The sequence below is a fragment of the Eleginops maclovinus genome, chromosome 24, assembly GCF_036324505.1.
Source record: "Eleginops maclovinus isolate JMC-PN-2008 ecotype Puerto Natales chromosome 24, JC_Emac_rtc_rv5, whole genome shotgun sequence".
Classification (NCBI taxonomy): domain Eukaryota; kingdom Metazoa; phylum Chordata; class Actinopteri; order Perciformes; family Eleginopidae; genus Eleginops; species Eleginops maclovinus.
In genome coordinates, this window is record NC_086372.1 from 3,829,726 (window position 1) to 3,849,422 (window position 19,697).

Genomic DNA, 19,697 nt, shown 5'->3' on the forward strand with positions numbered 1-19,697 from the left:
CTTTTAGAAAGAAAGTCAAACAGATGCTGATAAATAAATCCCTGAAAAAGTTTAAGATGTCTTAAACCAGAATAATCCTAATGCTGTCCCTCTCTTCATTTCTCCCCAGGTGAGTGCAGAGTTTCTGGACCAAACCTGAGGACAGCCGGGTTTCTTCACATCATCCTCGTCCTCTTCTTCCTCCACTCGTGGTAAAGTATGTCATTTAAAAGTCTTAGTAAGCGCACACTTTTAAATGTCAGCAGAAAGTCCTAGGATAGTAAAAGCTTTAGAAATACCATAATAGTTTACCATGCCATTAGTAATCTGATATAGTGTCGGAAAAAGTCATAAATATAGCAAATAGAAAACCATCATAAAAAGTCATTAAAGCTCACAATTATTTCATTGAAGTGTCACAAAAAAAAACGATTTAATTTTTGGTAAAAAGTCAGAGCTAATGATATAATATATAAAATCATAAATAATTTGAAAGAAATGTCTTAAAAATGTGAAATTTCTTTATAAAATCATAAAAAGTGTTAAAATAAATCAAAGTTTATTTTAGAAGTCATTAATTAATGACTTCTAAAATAAACTTTGATTTTTTTTAACACTTTTTTCTTTTTTAAAGGTGATATTGACTTATTATGTTAAATAAAACTTAAACCTATCACTCTTTGTATTACCCGGTGGCTCACCTGGTAGAGCAGGTGCACAGTGAGCCAAAAGAAGAATCCTAGATGCCAGGGTTCAAATCCCCCCTGCGGCTGCACTGCTGCTTTCAGGAACCAAAAAAATTACAAAAAAACAAAACTATTCTTCCTTATCCTGACCCTCTACTTACAGCCTATGTTGCTCTATCTGAGTCCTGCCTCTCCTACTGTGTCTGCCTCTCCTTCTCTGCCTGCCTCTGCCTGCCTCTGCCTCTCCTTGACTGCCTTCCTACTCTGCCTCTGATCTATTGTAACTATCTGCCTTGTTCGGTATTCGAACCCCGTACACTTAAGTGGTGGATCTGAACTCGACACGGGCGCCTACGTGCCGAGAACAAACCCCTGAGGCCACATACATGTACATGAAGCTCTGCTCTCCGGGCACATTTAACTGCTCCACTGAGTAAAGCACTTTAAAAATCACTACAGCTCACAAAGGATTTGAACACACAACCTCAGGTCTACTGACCTGTCACTTATCCCTCTGAGCTATTTGTCCTGAGAGACAGAACCTTCATTTGGTAAACTCATTCTCCACTTTCGGTGTTAGACTTGAAAATGCCTGGATGTCCCGGGATTCGAACCTAAGACTTCAGCTCACCAGAGAAGTGTTGTATCACAGCGAGCTATTTCTCTTGAGGCAGTTATCAGTTGTTTGGTAGGATTTGTCACAAAGAAAATGTAAAATAGGAAATAGAACAAGTCATAGTTTAGTCCATCCAATAAAACTGTCAGTGAAGTATTTCAGTAAACTGTGCCTCCAACATTTGTAAATGAGAAACTCTTCTCTGTTCTTTCTTCCATCATTGTGGATGTTCTACCTGAAAATCTGTTCAAATAAAGAGGATCGAACACAGAACCTCCAGTCTTCAAGGCAGCGTTTTATCCCAGTGAGCCATATGACTTCAATGAAGTCTGTTTCATTTGGTAATCTTATTCTACATTTTGTGTTTTGAACATCCAAAACATTTGCACCTTATGGGGATTGAACCTGAAACCTCAGTTCTTCAGAACAAAAGTGCATCTCACTGAGCCGTTTGACCTGAGAGTTTGGCATGGTGTTCAGTAGCCTGTCATACAAAGTATATCTCAAATAGTCATAGTGTAGTCTGTCTGAGAAAGCAGTAATAGTTTAGTATGTCAAACAATTGAGGCACAAACACATGTGAATGAAACTCTCTTCTCTTTCTTATTTCAGTTCATCATGTTTGATGTTTTAGCTGAAAAATCAGTGCAAATAATAAGGATTGAACCCAGAACCTCCAGTCTTTAAGGCAGTGTTTTATCTCAGTGAGCCATTTGACTTGTGCAAATTCATGTTTGGTTTGGTGATCTTATTCTGTACTTTGGGTGTTGGACCTGGACTGAAATCGCTACCTCATGCACACACCCCTCCCCCCAACTTTGCGTGCACACCTATGCCATACAACCCTTATAAAGCTACATTATAGTTTGATAAAAGGTACTTGACTTCTTTCTTAAAAGTCACTGTAATGCTCAATTCTCAAACCAAGAACCTTCTGGTCTACCAACCAGTGTTCCATCTCCATGAGCTATGGGTCCAGATGACAGCTCTCTGCTTTTACTTGTATTTGACTCCTTCCTTTAGAGGCAGACACCTTAAAAAGGCACTGGAACGCAGAAGGTTTGAACCCACAACCTCCGAACATCGAGGCAGCTTCTTATCACCGTGAGTCATTTGACCTGACAGAGTTGGATTTTCCTTTGCATATTTGACATTTTCATCTCAGGGTTGGACCTCAAAAGACACAGTCCAAGCACTTCCTGGTGAATGAGACTTCATGGTCGGACTTGAACCAGTGACCTTCCGGTTCCCAAGCAAAGTCCCTACAAAAAGTCCGAGCTAATGATATAATATATCAAATCATAAAAAGTGTTAATAAAATAAACTTTTATTTTTTAATACTTTTTATTTTTTTAAAGGTGATATTGACTTATTATGTTAAATAAAACTTAAACCTATCACTCTTTGTATTACCTGGTGGCTCACCTGGTAGAGCAGGTGCACAGTGAGCCAAAAGAAGAATCCTAGATGCCAGGGTTCAAATCCCCCCTGCGGCTGCACTGCTGCTTTCAGGAACCAAAAAAATTACAAAAAAACAAAACTATTCTTCCTTATCCTGACCGCCTACTTTACAGCCTATGTTAATCTATCTGAGTCCTGCCTCTCCTACTGTGTCTGCCTCTCCTTCTCTGCCTGCCTCTCCTACTGTGACTGTGTCTGCCTCTCCTTGACTGCCTTCCTACTCTGCCTCACTGATCTACCTCTGACCTATTGTAACTATCTGCCTTGTTCGCTATTCGAACCCCGTACACTTAAGTGGCGGGTTACAAAATAAACACTTTCAAAGTAAAACGGTTTTCAGAATAAGACAGTATTCTAGTTACACATAATGTTGATTATTATTTCTTACAAAGACCAAGAGTCGGTCTTAAATGGACCCGGAAGCGTTGTTGTTTAAGTTTAACAGTATTTATTAATGCAATAGAATGATAGGTCTACAAAGGAAACACAGCTGCGGTCCCCCACGCTACTAATCCACCATCCACATTGAAGCAGTCAGCTGTCTCTTAGCAGCACGGAGAAAAGGCCCCGCTCTTGTGTTCACATCAGGCATTTTCACTCTCTGGCTCTTCCGGTCTCCTCTTCTCCCATTGGTTGGCGGCGGGGGCCGGATCCTATTGGGCCCTTGTCGTCACATGCACATACCCCGTCTTCGTTTTTATGATGTATATTATACAGTTCTTCTCAGGTTTATTGGTTATTAAACACAAACCAATATGAGTAATTCAGTGTTGAGTGAGAGTTGAAGACTGTGTGTTTAGTACGTGACTCCACATGCGAATGACTTTTACTCACATCCTCGATATACTATTAGCTACATGCTACTTGAGGCCGCTTGTCACATGGGGTTCTCCGGACTCTCCTATTGGCTGACCTCGTCGGGGGCGGGTCCTCCTAAGACGCCACAGTCGCCATCTTGTTAGCGATGTCTTGAAGCTCTCAAATATGATATTCTATTATGCATCCTTCTGAGGTTTATCAGTTACTAAACATACAATAGTATCATTGCAGCATCAATGAGTGAGAGGTAGAGGCGGTGTGTTTAGTATGTAACTCCACGCGTCCTTCTCCCTCTACTCATATACAATATTAGCTACATGCTATCTGAGGCTAACAACAACATCCGGTAATACTACCGGAATTGGACATATATGCTCCGTCCTGAAACAGTGAATTATCTTTTAATGTTCCGTTTCAATATATTGATTATTTCTTACAATATAAGTGTCTTGGATATATGTTTACATAAATGATGACCAAACCGTTTGAGACCCACTGAGATAACTTAGACTAAAGTTAACTCTCTAAACTCTGGGAGAGTCTTTACCTCACTGAGCTGTAGTTATCTGAGCCTCTCAGTCTGACAGGAGAGGACTCTCAGAGCACATGTGATGCATTCAGCCTCTGCAGGAAACACCCCGGAAGTATCATCGTGCAACACCTGGCAGAGAAGCAGCGTGATGGCGCCGCGTGTGGAAACACTTGTCGGCGTTTTACCTTCACTGCTAACAGCCTGCACATTGTGCTATCCCGTCAGCGTTGGTGAGTAAATACTGTTAGTAGACAGTGCTGTTGGTGAGCGCGAGAGTCCGGTTAGCTCCCAGTAAAGCACACAGTAAAAGTCCTGCAGTGAAAAGGTGACTTGATGTAGAATGGCTGGATTTAGAGTCATATTAAGTCATAGTTTAGAATCGTGTGACAAATATAGTATTGTAGTTTATCATAAACAATCATGTTGATGTGTCCTGAGAAAAGATATGTTTAATTATAGATGGATAGAAGTACTTTATTGATCCATCCATCCATCCATCCACATTCTCCCGCTTATCCGTCAGGAGGTAACAGCTCCAGCATAGAACCCCAAACTCTTTCCCTGGCCACATCAGCCAGCTCTGACTGGGGGATTCCAAGGCACTCCCAGGCCAGCAAAGAGATAATCCCTCCACCTGGTCCTAGGTCTACCCCTTGGTCTCTTCCCAGCTGGACGTGCCTGGAACACCTCCCTAGGGAGGCGCCCAGGTGGCATCCTCACTAGGTGCCCGAACCACCTCAACTGGCTCCATTCAACGCGAAGGAGCAGCAGTTCTACTCCGAGTCCCTCCCGGATGACTGAACTTCTCACCTTATCCCTAAGGGAGATGCCAGCCACCCTGCGGAGAAATCCCATTTCGGCCGCTTGTATCCGCGATCTCATTCTTTCGGTCATGATCCATCCTTCATGACCATAGGTGAGGGTAGGAACGAAGATGGCCCGGTAGACAGAGAGCTTTGCCTTCTGGCTCAGCTCTCTTTTCGTCACAACGGTGCGGTAAAGCGACTGCAGTACCGCTCCCGCTGCTCTGATTCTCCGGCCCATCTCACGCTCCATTGTTCCCTCACTCGAGAACAAGACCCCGAGATACTTGAACTCCTTCACTTGGGGAAAGGCTTCATTCCCTACCTGGAGTGGACAGTCCATCGGTTTCCTGCTGAGAACCACAGCCTCAGATTTGGAGGTGCTGATCCTCATCCCAGCCGCTTCACACTCGGCCGCGAACCGATCCAGTGAGTGCTGAAGGTCACAGACCGGTGAAGCCATTAGGACCACATCATCTGCAAAAAGCAGTGGTGCAATCCTTAGCCCACCGAACTGCAGACCCCCTCCCCCACGACTACGCCTCGAAATCCTGTCCATGATTATCACAAACAGGATTGGTGACAAAGCGCAGCCCTGGCGGAGGCCAACCCTCACCGGAAATCGGTCCGACGTGCTGCCGAGGACCCGGACACAGCTCTCGCTTTGAGAGTACAGAGATTGGATGGCCCTGAGTAGAGACCCCCTCACCCCATACTCCCGCAGCACCTCCCACAGTATCTCCCTGGGAACCCGGTCATACGCCTTCTCCAAATCCACAAAGCACATGTAGACCGGATGAGCGTACTCCCAGGCCCCCTCCAGGATCCTTGCGAGAATGAAAAGCTGGTCCGTCGCTCCACGACCAGGACGAAAACCGCATTGTTCCTCTTCAATCTGAGGTTCGACAATCGGCCGGACCCTCCTTTCCAGCACCTTAGAGTAAACTTTCCCGGGGAGGCTGAGTAATGTGATGCCTCTGTAATTGGCACACACCCTCTGATCCCCCTTTTTAAAGAGAGGAACCACCACCCCGGTCTGCCACTCCTTCGGTACTGTTTCCGACTTCCACGCAATGTTGACGAGACGTGTCAACCATGACAGTCCCTCAACACCCAGAGCCTTCAGCATTTCTGGGCGGATCTCATCCACCCCCGGGGCTTTGCCACTGTGGAGCTGTTTAACTACCTCAGTGACTTCCCCCCGTGAGATTGGAATTGATCCCCCTTCATACTCCAGCTCGGCCTCTAACATAGAGTGCGGAGTTGTCGGATTCAGGAGTTCCTCAAAGTGTTCTTTCCACCGCCCTAACACACTATCAGTTGAGGTCAACAGCGCCCCATCCTTACTTTACCCAGCTTGGATGGTACCCTGCTTCCCCCTCCTGAGGTGCCGGACGGTTTTCCAGAACAACTTTGGTGCCGACCGAAAGTCCTTCTCCATGGCTTCTCCAAACTTCCCCCACACCCGCTGCTTTGCGTCGGCCACGGCTGAGGCTGCTGCCCTTCGGGCCTGTCGATACCTTGCAACTGCGTCAGGAGTACCCAGGGATAACATATCCCGGAAGGCCTCCTTCTTCAGTCGGACGGCTTCCCTAACCACCGGTGTCCACCACGAGGTTCGAGGGTTACCGCCCCTTGAGGCACCTAAGACCTTGAGACCACAGCTCCCCGCCGCAGCTTCGGCAATAGAAGCTTTGAACACCGCCCACTCTGGTTCAATGTCCCCAGCCTCCACAGGGATGCCTGAAAAGCTCCGCCGGAGGTGTGAGTTGAAGGCTTCCTGGACATGGGACTCCTCCAGACGTTCCCAGTTCACCCGCACTACACGTTTGGGCTTACCAGGTCTGTCCAGAGGCTTCCCCCGCCACTCGACCCAACTCACCACCAGATGGTGATCAGTTGACAACTCCGCCCCTCTCTTCACCCGAGTGTCCAAAACATGCGGCCTCAGATCCGATGATACGATTACAAAATCGATCATGGACCTTCTGCCTAGGGTGCTCTGGTACCACGTACACTTATGAGCATCCTTATGTTCGAACATGGTGTTTGTTATGGCCAATCCATGACTAGCACAGAAGGCCAGTAACAAACCACCACTCCGGTTCAGATCAGGGGGGCCGTTCAACCCAATCACGCCTCTCCAAGTGTCTCCATCATTGCCCACGTGTGCTTTGAAGTCTCCCAGCAAGACTAAGGAGTCCCCTTCAGGAGCCCCATACAGGACTTCTTTCAGGGTCTCCAAGAAGGCTGAATACTCTGAACTGCTGTTTGGTGCATAAGCACACACAACAGTCAGAGTTTTCCCCCCCATGACCCGCAGGCGTAGGGAGGCGACCCTCTCGTCCACTGGGGTAAACTCCAACAAAGCGGCACTCAACCGGGGGCTTGTGAGTATCCCCACACCCGCTCGGCGCCTCACACCTTGGGCAACTCCGGAGAAGAATAGAGTCCAACCCTTATCCAGAAGTAAGGTTCCAGAGCCGACGCTGTGCGTAGAGGTGAGCCCCACCAGATCCAACTGGTAACGCTCCACCTCCCGCACAAGCTCCGGCTCCTTCCCCCCCAGAGAGGAGAAGCACTTAAAAATCACTATGCCTAACGACGATTCAAACACGACCGGTCACATATCCTCTGAGCTATTTGTCCCGAGACATTGTTGTTCCGTAGACCTTATGACTCCTTCATTTGGGTTTCTGGACCTTAAAGATGAGTGCACCTGAAAAGCTTTGAACCCACAACCCGCAGTCTCAGTCAGTCTTGTATCCCTCTGAGCCATTTGACCTGACAGCTCCACCTTTCATTTGGTAAATCTATTCTTGACTCTGGGTTTCAGCTTTTGAAAAGTCCTGCACCTCATGAGGATCGAACCCAGGACTTCAGTTTAGCAGAGCAGTGTCACATCCCTCTGAGATATGCAGTATGAGATACTCATGTGTTGTTTGGTAGTTTTTGACACACCCAGAAGAAGCAGGCCACATCTGCAGGTACCAGGCTGCCAGCTCAGATATTTAAAGTTATTACCTTACTGACAACAGCTGTCTTTAGCTATGCCCTCACTGTTGAATCACCAGTAGTAAAGTCCTGATCCTGGTCCTGTAAAAGTACACAAGTTGAACTATCAGAATATATTTAAAAAGTAAAAACCCTCCTTATGCGCAATGGCCTATTTCAGAATCCCATGTATAGTGAGTGACTGGGTTACTGTTCTGATTATTCCTGTGTTTTCATCACAACTGGTAAAGGCCATATGACCTGAACTGGTACGGTAAGGTTTTTGTAGTGCTTTTGACTTTGAAGGACACTCATTCATCAACCCTAATCCAAACAAATGAAATGTTTATATAAGAGGGGACCCTTTTCTGTCACAGTATGGAAAATAAAGTCATAGCATAGTATGCCAAAAATATGCAAATAAAAGTCAGCGACATCAGTGCAAGATATACCATTTTTATGCAGCATTTGAGAACAAAAAGGTACAAAGGTATCACAAATTGGTAAACCAACCAAAGACAAATTTAAATGTCATGTCATTCTGACAGTAATGAATCAGAAGCTGCTAAATCAGAACAGTGAAGTACTGCAGTCCTAAACATGTGTAGAGGAGTTAAATGTGCAAAACCACTTAGTATGGACATTGCAGAAACGTTTGTCTGGAGTTTGATTTGACAACGATCGGCGGTGTGCAATAATCCTACCCGTATGTACGAACAGACACAAGGCTACGGTGGATAGATCAGTCACTGGCCTTGTAACATGTGCAAACCCAAAATAAGGCACACGCATATGTATATATTATATATACATATAGAAATTTGATAAGCATCTTCTTCAAGGCATCAGACAGAGGACACAGGTACGGCACGGTAAATAAATAGCCATGCATTTGTATCTGTGGATCTCTGTGGCAAAATGTGCACGTGTACATTTGGCTGAGGCACAGTGAGCGGAGGGCCTCTCGGGGTCCCGTATCCCGTCGGGCTACGGCGACGAGGTCTTTGACTCGGCCCTCTGCGAGAGCCCAGGCACTTTGTGAAATCAGAGGGTTCCCTGCGAGCTCAGAGCGCCGTCTCAAAGATCACCAAGTGACCGTCTGCCGTCTCCGCGTGTCCGTTTGCCACGTCGGGATGGCTTTTGCTGTTGTACGCCTGAAGGGAAGAGAGTTTGTAAGGAGCGATGGAAAACATTTCTGTAGCTTTGGCTTTGTAAATTGTTTGCAGAGACCGACCTGTTTGGCCGCTTGCAGAAGAGCTGCTGCCTCCTGCCTGCCGGTCTGCAGCACCATCTTGCAAAAGATGCCTTCTGGATCTTGAAGCAGCGTGTAAGGCGCATCGTAGGCCTGAATCTTCCCTGCGTCTAGCACCTGGGGACCAAAGTGAGATTTCACATATTATTATATAACCGTGCAGAGGCTTGTTTGTCGATAGTGCTGCAACTCTAGGACTTACCATGATCCTGTCGCTGTCTATGATGGTGTTGAGGCGGTGAGCGATGGTGAGCACGGTGCACTCTCTGAACTTGTCCCGAATGGTTTGCTGGATCAGTTCGTCCGTCCTGCAGAGAGACAGGGTAACGACACAGACATCTGTAAACAAAAGGATTTAAGCTGAAAAAGAAGCCGTGCCAGGTCTCGCACGAGCGGTACCTGGGGTCCACGTTGGCCGTGGCCTCGTCGATGACCAGGATGCGGTTCTGACGGAGAACTGCCCGGGCCAGACACACCAGCTGCCTCTGTCCCACGCTGAAGTTGGAACCCGACTCGGCCAGCACCGTCTCCAGCTTCCCGGGCAGCTCCTCCACCACCGACTTCAGCTGCACCTGTGGGGGGGAAAGGGGGAGTTAGCCTGATGCACGCGTCAGAGGGAGCATCAGACTGAACTGCAGGACACACAGGTTTGTACCGACCTCTTCCAGAGCCCTCCACAGGTCCTCGTCGGAGTGCTGGCTGAAGGGGTCAAGGTTCTTCCTCATGGAGCCTGTAAACAGCACCGGGTCCTGGAGAACAGAGGGAACAGAACCAAGGTCAGACTCAAGCTGGATATTCATTCTCAAATGGGCAAACATCACATTTAATCTGTAAATTATTGTGGGCTACTCGGCCGAATGAGGGAAATTATTAACATGCTTAATAAGCAGGAGTCATTAAATGTGTCCAATTATAACAATGGGATGTGATGGTAACAGAAGGTCTTTGGATGTGCACCTGAGGGATGATGGACATCTTTGTGCGCAGGTCGTGGAGGCCGATCTCAGAGGTCAGAACTCCGTCAATGTAGATCTTCCCCTGAGGCTCGGCCAGGCGGAACAGAGCCGACACCAGAGAGCTCTTCCCGGCGCCCGTCCTCCCCACGATGCCCACCTGACACGCAGAGAACCAGAGTCCGGTTAAACCTGGTGTATACTGTCTCAGAGCAGACCGATCAAACGTGTCTCACCTTCTCTTGAGGTCTGAACATAGCCTTCATGTTTTTCAGCACCAGTGGTCCGTTGGGGCTGTAGGAGAAGCTGACACGGTCAAAGGTCACCAGGCCTTTGCTGGGCCAATCAGGAGGAGGACGCTTCTCGGTTTCCCAGGGTGCCTCGCTCTCCAGCTCGGTGTACTCCACCACCCTCTCCACTGACGTCATCTGAACGCAGTAAAGATGTGGTTGATTATGTGTGACGTTATGAATGTAATTCTTATTTATAGAGCGTTTTCTAGAGAGATTTTACAGAATAAAATAACTACAACAACCGGTCAAACTGCCCGTCAGTCACAGGGACAAAGTTGGACTGGTGTTATCAGGGATTGTTCCGTTTCAACATACAGGCTGGTAATCAATACCTTACCATGTTCTCCACCTCTGCACTCTGCCTGACGCCCCACTGGAACATGCCCATCAGAGTGACGGAGTACGTCAGAGCCAGACCCACAGAGCCGGCGTCCAGCTCTAACAAACGGGGGGGGGGACAGACATTTTACAGTTTTGATTCAGGAAAGACCCCATCTTTTAATGGAGTTTAATGTTCAAGAATTAAAAGTCTGCCTTACGGTCTCTGAGCAGCAGGCATGCGAAGGTCACCAGAGTAACAAAGATGGAGCAGATGCCGTCCAGACGCAAAGCAAACCAGCGAGAGGTGGTGAGGAACAGGAACCAGGCCCCTGTTGAACACGGAGAAAAACATTACCCAGGCTGGACCGACGAGGCTCGAGGAAAATGGAAAGCATTGAGTCTGAGGAGAACCTGAGTGGAGGTCCTGATGGGCGTCAAAGATGTTCTGGAAACTCTCCTCTGCTCCAAAGGCTCGGATGGTCCACAGGCCCTGCAGGGACGACGACAGGTGGGAGAACACTGGACTCCGAGCTGCGGGACAGAGGATACTCATTTCACGAGGGATCTGCTTATGTGATTTGCATGCTGTGGCATTGTGGGACACTCACTGGTGGCCTCCAGGCGCTTGATGTTTCTGGCAGTGTGCAGGAAGTACCGGCGCAAGTAGATGAAGACTATCAGCAGAGGAAGCACGGGGATGAGGATCCAGGGGATCACCGACACAGACACGGCTATTGTCCCGATGATCTGCAGGAACAGCTGCGGGGAGCAACAAACAGAGGAGCTCCGGTTACCGTTTGACATACTGATGATTGATGACTGAAGAATTCCTCCAAACTATCTGATCATTATCTCCAGTTTATGCCCTGGGAAAACACGTGTTCAGTTGAGTGAGTGCATGCAGCTAATCCGTACATCTTTTGTAACTATTTGCTCTTAATTAACTCTCCTGACAGGTAGGGTAGAAGAAGGCCCCTTTCTTAACTCTTTGCCTGGGGGGGAACAAAAAAAAACCAGCCGTAACTTCAGTCAATGCATTTTCTGATTTAGCATCCACTTGGGTGCACATCTGTTTTAGAAAAACGCCCTTCAGCTAAGCTATGTATTTTAAATCTGATACCATTTCAGGTACGAAACACAAGTGTCAGCTTCCTAATTGTTGCCTTTTGTATTCAAACGTACAGCCTCATGTAAACACCGACTAAACGGCTGTAGGGTCTCCGGTGCAAGACCTCTCCTCACCTGAATGAAGTCCACCATAGTCCAGGGCATGTTATTGTCCAGCTGGCCCACGTCCTTTGAAAACCTGTTTAAAACTCTTCCTGTGGAGAGAAAATCAATGCGATGAGAGCTTCAATCGCCCCTACAGTTTATGTTTATCGATGCTGTTGGAGGCTACTGTAAAAGGTGCCAGCTCTGTCACCAATGTGTCTTTCAACCAAAAGTCTGTTTCAATGCAGCCGTGGCAACTCCCCTCGCATAAATATGACTTATCCTAAAAACTGAAATTTGAGGGGCAATTCTCTGGCAACTCACAGCAACAAGTAACTCGAGGTCATGTTGAACTTTTGCTTACCGATAGGATTGATGTCAAAGAAGCGCACGGGCGTCCTGAGTATGCTGTTGAACATTCGGTTGTGCAGGACCTGTGTGCTCTTCACCAGGATGTGGAACATGGTCATGTTCCTCACAAAGCCGAACAGGATGGTGGCCGCCGTCAAACCTGGAAAACACACCGGAAAAACCCTCTGTCAGACTACCGCTGCGCACAAAGGGGAGGAGTAAACAACCGTTGCCAGGTTACCTCCGTAAATGCCCAGGTAGAACGTGGTGTCCAGCTCCGCCGTGACATTTTGTCCGTTTTGGATGACGGTGCTGTTCGCGTCCAGCTCCCCTTGCTTGTCGGCCCTGATTGGTCAAAAACAAAAAATGTGTTATACAAAAACAAGAGGAATGACTGGCATGATAACATTTTGTATCTTCTCTGTGTCATAGTTACCAATGAGCCAACCACCAGTCCTGCAAAATGTATGCCACCTAGAAGATTGAAAAGAGAGGGCAACAGGTGAGTGTGTCTCTCGAGGCGACCAACACATTTACTCATTAATGCACTTTTAAGAACTTGAGTTTTTTCTACATTTTCCCACTCAGCTGTACCAGAGGATTTTACTTCAACCCGTCACTGCCCTCTGTTGGCCTTCCCTGCGTACCTGAGCCAGGACGTTGATCAGGAAGACGATGATCAGAAACACCGCGCCGGCTCCGGCTTTCATGTACTTGACGTACAGACCCGCTCCGATGGTTCCCTGAGCGCGACTCTCCTCTGCTACCGTTTGCACAGCCTCTGCCTGCGTGGACAGACACCGTGACCAAGTGCACAGAAAAGCTTAAAAATACTTGTTTTGTCCAACAGAAACCCGCACGTCACACAAAAGACATTGTCAAAAGAGTATTTGGTTAGATAAGACACACGTTTATGAACTTATGATGACATCGTGTTTTTATGTTGGACTGAACGAGGCTCTGGAGCAGTATAGCGTTCATACTATTGAATTGTAATATTAGCATCACCTAATCTTTACCCACAGGTGTGTCAAACAACATGAAATGAAAAGTATTAAACTCAAATAAATGGAACAGGAATACATATGACTTTGAATCCAGAGGGGGGGGGGTGATGTACAAACCGGTAAATGGTCTCCGTCTTTGACCGAGTGCACGGAGGACGCCTGAGAGATTGCAGAGTCCTGGGAAAGAGTTCTCTTCCTCACAGACACTTCCTGAGGAGCCTGCTGCTGCTCCTCCTCTTCCTCCTGCTGCAGCAGGGAGGTGAAGTCCACCCCCGACCGCTGCAGCTCTGCGTATGTCCCCTTAGCCACCATGTGACCCTGACACACAGACACACACTGTTAGGATTCTGTGCACATCGGTGACTGTTTACATCAGCACTGCCAACACACAAACACCATCTCGCCATGTAAACACACTCTGACAGGTTTATGGTTACGGGGCTGACTTCTTGTAACACTAACAGTCTGGCTTCCTGTTAGTGAGCTCATCAGCCAGTGATGTTCATCGGGACTTTATGCTCTCTTTTCTCCCAGATGTGTACGAGCTGTTTTGTGTTTGAGAGTGAATCAGAGTGTAAATGTGCGTTATGTTGGCTGCACTCACCTCCTTGAGGACGATGATCTGGTCGGCTGCCTGCAGGTACTGCAGCTGGTGGGTGACCAGGATACGAGGCTTGTTCTTCAGCAGGCCACAGATACACCTGAGGACACAGTAGAAATGTAATCCGTTTTAATCACCAACGATGATTACAAATTACAAACCTGGAAGCCATAACACCAGCTCTGCCAGATTAAGAAGCCCCCCACCCCCCCCATAACAGAGCAGCAACACGTGTCAGAATTCAAAAGAAAAGCTATCGCCTGTATCTGTGTGTCCAATATTTATTATAGTTGTTACATCATGTATTATCTGAGCGGAAGAGTAACAGGAAACAGTGGGGTCAACTTCGATTGTCTGCCTGAAGGTAACAGCACCGCACCTCTTCCTGCCTTTTAAAAACACTGGAAACCTTTTCTCAACTGAAAGACTCCTCTGCTCTGCTTCAGATGGATAGCCCTCGGTGTAACTCCATAGCAAAATGCTACAAACTAATTAACAGGCAGCGTCATTTTCTACTGCCGAGACTGAGCACAGGAAGCTCTCTCTCACGGGCAGCTAACCAGAACACGGCATGTCCCCATGCTGTGTTCTGCAGCTCTGATATGTACACACACTTCATGCCTGAAAGCCTTTATGTTCTCTCTGAAATCACTCACTGTTCAAACAGGTGTCTCCCGACCTCTGCGTCCACGGCGCTCAGAGGGTCATCCAGCAGGTAGATGTCTGCGTCCTGATACACAGCCCTGAATACACACACACACACACACACATTCTCAATAAGTATATAAAATAAAAAGAACACTTTTTCTAAGAGTGGTTTCATCATCAGGTGCAGTTAATCCCATCTGGGGTCTTTTGTCCTCTCACCTGGCCAGGTTGACCCGAGCTTTCTGTCCCCCGCTGAGAGTGGCTCCTCTGTCCCCGATCAGTGTCAGGTCTCCATCTGGGAGCAGCTCCATGTCCTGCACTCACACAACAAGAGACTTAATGTAGAACTCACAAACAACAAAACAGAGTGGACCGTCTCGTCTGTCTTAAATAACGCTGAGACAGAAGAGACTGCAGGGAAGGCATCACCTGTCACAGCTCTGTCATAATATCCTGAGGAACGACAGACCCTCTGGTCCATACATCTCTGAATATTTGCCAAAAAAAGAAAGCACACTCCGTGCCCTGCAGTGACATATCTGTCCACAATGCACACATGTACAAACACACAACACCTGGCAATCTTTTCAGGAGCAACCTGTATTTTTTCCTCTAGTTCAAATCCATCTTCAGCCATTATCAAACTCTCTCTGAATCCCATAATTAAATCATTAAACCCCCTGACAGTAACATAGCTGCATTATATGACTGCATATGCAAAGTTGGTCCCATAATATCTCCACTCAAACAATAATGACAGATCCTGCGTCATAGGGACCATTTATTTCGTAGCATTTTTTATATTGTCTTCTGGGTAATTGATTTGTATTATGTCCAAATCACAAGTAACTCATTTACTGGACACAGCCTCAGTGACCTGTCCTCTTCTAGGTTACAAGTCACTGCCATGTAGTTATGTATTGCAATGCAAGCGCCGCAGGGGGACGAGAGGAAACGTGGGGAGAGGAGCACACCACAGCGTTGTGTCATTCAAGAACCCTCTGGCTAGTTGTGCTCAGTGATGTCAATGAGTTCACAGCTCGCAGGTAAATGATTAGACGGGTTATAACAGACCCAGAAGTAACAAACGATTGTCTAATAAATCACATTCCCTGTCTGTCCAAGTCTTATCAGTCCAAGAGAAAAGTAGGAACCATCCATAGCAGACTTTAGCTTAGTCTGTGCCGTAGAAGGACTTCACATCGTATTGACATTCATATCTAGTTAGCCGCTGCTGCCAGAGGATCCTTTTTCATCTGCTGTTAGTGCTCCAGGTATGAATGACTCAACAGCACCTATCCAGCCTGTTTATACAGCTATTGTGATACCAGTTGTGTCTATTTTTACATAAACACCACCTGCAGCTGCTCTTTTTGGTACAGCAAACAGCAGCTGACATTAGCCGACTCGTAGAGTGCACGTTCCTTAGCTAATGTGTAACTGTGTACACATCTCTTCTGAAAGCATCTGTCAAAATTATACTGTATTTACATTCAAACAGGTGAATCTGCTTCCTGTTCACACAGGCCATTAAAGCAGACTCAAATACAATTGCATTTCCCCACAGAGAGAGCATTCATACGTTTAATTTTCTAGCACCAAATTATGAAACAGGTTTTACACATTTCAGAGTGTGAGTACGGTAGAACAACAGTTTTGTATTGCACATTGAGAATCTAAATCAGGGCTTGCTCAGTCTCATGCGGCTCCTCAGTTCATATTGAATTTTAATTGTGTGTCTGGTTTTTTTAGCGCATATTCACAAGGGTTAACGACACGAACGTTTCAGGCCGATCGTGAGTAAAATGATTTGCTCCTCGTCTCTGACTGGTGTTCCACCCCTGACCTAAAATAATCAAAGCATATCTCACCCTCTTCAGGGCGCAGGCTCTGAGGACTCTCTCGTACTTCCGGGGTTCCAGCTCCTTCCTGAACAGGATGTTGCTGCGGATCGTTCCGGGGAACACCCAGGGCTGCTGGGCGGCGTACGTCAGCTGACCTTTGACTTTCAGAGTCCCCTTTTCGTTGGGCAGCTCTCCCAGGATGGTGCTCAACAGAGAGGACTGGAAGGACAAAACATGTTCGACATGAACCACCCGATATACAACTATTCCAAGAAACCATGAGTTTGTAACGACATGTTTATAACAAAACCTAACTGACCTTTCCGGCTCCCACTGGACCAATCACAGCCAACAGCTGGTTTGAGTTCAGAGAGAAGGAGAGGTTCTGCAGAGATGGAGCATCCAGACTCTACAAAAAACAAACACATTTAAACATTACAAACACACCAGCTAACCCTTTAACCTGAAGGTACTTCTTCATACTGACCCGTGTATAAAACAATGGAGCTTTTAAAGTCAGGCATTACATTAGAGAAGACAGACACAACTGTGTATCTAAAACATCACATAGGAATAGAATTCATATCTGAACACTGTTGATTGTTGTTTTGTAAGGCAGCTAGTTTATTGATGAGTTAAAACACTGAACGATGCCTGCTGTCAGACAGAAATACTTTCATGTGAACACAGAAAGGAGTTGCATACATGTTGTGAATTGGCCCAGGGCAGTGTGAACACCTGTGAGCGTAAGCTATCCCACCTTGTCCCAGTAGCAGACCAGGTCCTGAATCTCCACCGACGCGTCCTTCTTCTCCTGTGGGGGTGCGACGGGGCTCTTTATGATCTCATCCAGCATCAGGAACTCCTGGACCGTAATAAGAACACAACTCAGTCAGAGCCAAGTTCAAAGAGATACAAACACCCAGCAAAGGGTTGTTAGTAAAAACTCTTCCTCTTGTCTTATTGGATATAATATGTAGCAGAAACACAGAGTGCAGAGAGGTTTTGAGAGGAGTCTCTTATTGCAGTGTTTAGCTAAACAATATTTAACAACCAACAAGTAAATGACATGAAGAGTCCAGTTGCTGAGAGGTTGTCAGGGTGTTTCCACCTCATAGCAACTCGATCTTTAAAGTAAAGTCAGAATAATAAACATGTTCTGAAAGATCGGGGCGTGGAGCTAAGATAAAATCATTCAGGAGTAAAGCAGTTACAGATGAGGGCCAACACCAAGACAATATATCCGATAACTGCCAGGAGCATGAGCTACAGGCGGCGGTGCCAGTACATAGGGAGGGATGTACCAACAGCCACGAGGGAACGCAGGGTACATTGGGCATCAGTCAAAGTCTGATCACCTGGATCCTGCGGATGCTGACGCGGCTCTCGAACAGCTTCTCGATGGCGCTGGGGAAGAAGAGCGTGACGGTGAGTCGCACGGCGGTGTACAGTGACACCGTCACGAACACGCGGCTGGCTGAGATGGTGTTTCCCAGCAGGACGTAGAGGGTGAAGGTGACGAAGAGGATGATCTTGCTGGCGCAGAAGAAGGATGCCATGTTGAGGCCGCGTAGGTAGGAGCTCTTCATGATCTTGGAGATCTCCTTCCTAAGAGGACGCAGAGAAATACAACATTCACACACTGACTTTAAGGAAATACATCTAATCGCAATTTGCTGTTGTCTTTAAAGGACAGATTTAGGGTTTGGCAGAGGATGAATAACAACTGCTTCTCTGGATTATTGACTGGGGATACAGAGGAGTGGCTTTGTTAGTAAAATGTTAAAATGAATAATAGAGATATGAATATAAATCAACCGGCTGCACCAAGACACTTCATCCTGTGGATAAAGCTCCATGGGAGTTTTACAGGAGGCCAAATGTTCACGTTTCACCTGGAGCAGTTGTCGCCCTCTTTTAATCGGATTAGTGTTATCTCACATGAAGGGGTGCGCCCCCAAACCCGGATGTGAGGTGTTGCTTCAGATGTCTTTCAATCAGGAAAACAAAGAACACATCCCTTCTTTGCACAACCGGAATCAGTGGCACTGTGTTGCAGGCAAACCAAATACTGTGTGTCCAACGGCAGCACTAACTATGGAACACAAAAGATAAAGTGTGACCCCGCTTGTTGTTGCTGATTAAAATAGGGAAAGGTACTGTAGTCCATTAACGTGGACCACAGCCTCTCCATCTATGGCTGTGCAGTATGACAATATACATCGTCAAAACCACAGAGAAAAAGTCAGTTATATAGAATCCTGTATAATTTCCATCCGCCCATTTTTTCGTAAATATTTAACTTATGAAGTGTTTATTTTGCCCAAAGTTTATTAGAATTACAGTAAATATTGTTTATTATATAGAATGCGGTTATCCAGATATCTGACCTACGTCTGGATAGAATATTTTGGCCATATCACATCTTTGGGTAAATGCTACATAGCATAGCTAAGTGGAACGCAGCCATTGCCCCCAATACGCTGAACTCAGATTCTACTGACACTGAAAAAATCACACTGCTGGATGAATTGCACAGATTTGAGTAGTGAGCTAAGGACTACAAAACCCATATTCAGCAGGGCAATTAGAACCAAAAAACTGCACTGATTCCTGTCTTGACTTTTTATACCCAGATTTGAAAGCTCCCAGAGAAATTACACTCTGCTTTGATCCAAAAATATCCCAACTGTGAAGAAAACGTCAGACCACGAGAATGCCTTTCATGTTTGTACCTTCTGACCTCCGAGACCAGCGCAGCGAAGGGTTTCTCCCAGGCGTACATCTTGATGATCCTAATCCCAGACACCACCTCGTTCATTGTGCGGATCCTGTCGTCAGTTAGAATGGCCGTCTTACTCCTGTGAGGAAGGAGGAGGAAATGCGAGTCTGTTTAAAATCTGCAGAGACATAGTGCATCAGATAATAAAAACCAACGTATATTTGTGGGTTAAATCCGTACATTTGCAAAGCTCTCCCCTGGAATGGAATATCTGGATTCTGTGTGCGTTACCTGAACTTAGAAAAGAGTCTTCCAAACATGGTTTGCATTGGCATCAGGATCATGAGGACCACCATGCCTGCCAAGCATGAGGGTCCGATCTCCATCCACAGCAGCCCCACCACCACCGCGGCCTGGAGGGGCCCCACCCACAGGAAGTGCAGGAAGATGGTCACCTGTGGAGAGAATGAACCGTGAATGAGCTTCAACATGGTCAGGAATGCTTGTGCTGAGACTTCACTGAAACACAAGTGTTTATGGAGCATTTTGATTTGATTTTTTTAATCCCTATTCTTTATGTTTAAATATTTAATCATCTTTTAT

At 46.6% G+C, this 19,697-nt stretch overlaps 1 protein-coding gene and 1 long non-coding RNA gene across 8 annotated transcripts in view; one reads left to right on the forward strand and one right to left on the reverse strand.

Moving 5' to 3' along the window:
• On the forward strand, positions 1-13,354 carry LOC134860921 (uncharacterized). Of its 5 annotated transcripts, none has more exons than XR_010165326.1 (4): positions 1-196; positions 12,292-12,529; positions 12,705-12,774; positions 12,861-13,354. It is a non-coding gene; the product is annotated as an uncharacterized LOC134860921 (long non-coding RNA). The 5 variants fall into 5 exon arrangements; XR_010165327.1 differs by having other exon boundaries at positions 1-191; XR_010165328.1 differs by lacking the exon at positions 1-196 and adding an exon at positions 4,205-4,323.
• Positions 8,333-19,697, reverse strand: part of LOC134860890 (ATP-binding cassette sub-family C member 4-like) — a 24,772-nt gene continuing 13,407 nt past the window's right edge. For all 3 annotated transcript variants that reach the window (XM_063877759.1, XM_063877761.1, XM_063877760.1), the window contains 26 exons: positions 19,386-19,549; positions 19,108-19,233; positions 17,731-17,980; positions 17,133-17,237; positions 16,692-16,781; positions 16,400-16,591; positions 14,748-14,842; positions 14,537-14,623; positions 13,884-13,980; positions 13,397-13,597; positions 12,920-13,057; positions 12,709-12,746; positions 12,514-12,617; positions 12,286-12,432; positions 11,952-12,031; positions 11,318-11,468; positions 11,121-11,240; positions 10,928-11,038; positions 10,726-10,826; positions 10,332-10,523; positions 10,100-10,255; positions 9,802-9,891; positions 9,542-9,714; positions 9,345-9,450; positions 9,125-9,259; positions 8,333-9,044 (listed from right to left, as the gene is read on the reverse strand). In XM_063877759.1, coding sequence (XP_063733829.1) covers positions 8,955-9,044; positions 9,125-9,259; positions 9,345-9,450; positions 9,542-9,714; positions 9,802-9,891; positions 10,100-10,255; positions 10,332-10,523; positions 10,726-10,826; positions 10,928-11,038; positions 11,121-11,240; positions 11,318-11,468; positions 11,952-12,031; positions 12,286-12,432; positions 12,514-12,617; positions 12,709-12,746; positions 12,920-13,057; positions 13,397-13,597; positions 13,884-13,980; positions 14,537-14,623; positions 14,748-14,842; positions 16,400-16,591; positions 16,692-16,781; positions 17,133-17,237; positions 17,731-17,980; positions 19,108-19,233; positions 19,386-19,549 — 3,339 coding nt within the window. In that variant the 3' untranslated portion in view covers positions 8,333-8,954. The remainder of the gene's footprint in view (positions 9,045-9,124; positions 9,260-9,344; positions 9,451-9,541; positions 9,715-9,801; positions 9,892-10,099; positions 10,256-10,331; positions 10,524-10,725; positions 10,827-10,927; positions 11,039-11,120; positions 11,241-11,317; positions 11,469-11,951; positions 12,032-12,285; positions 12,433-12,513; positions 12,618-12,708; positions 12,747-12,919; positions 13,058-13,396; positions 13,598-13,883; positions 13,981-14,536; positions 14,624-14,747; positions 14,843-16,399; positions 16,592-16,691; positions 16,782-17,132; positions 17,238-17,730; positions 17,981-19,107; positions 19,234-19,385; positions 19,550-19,697) is intronic.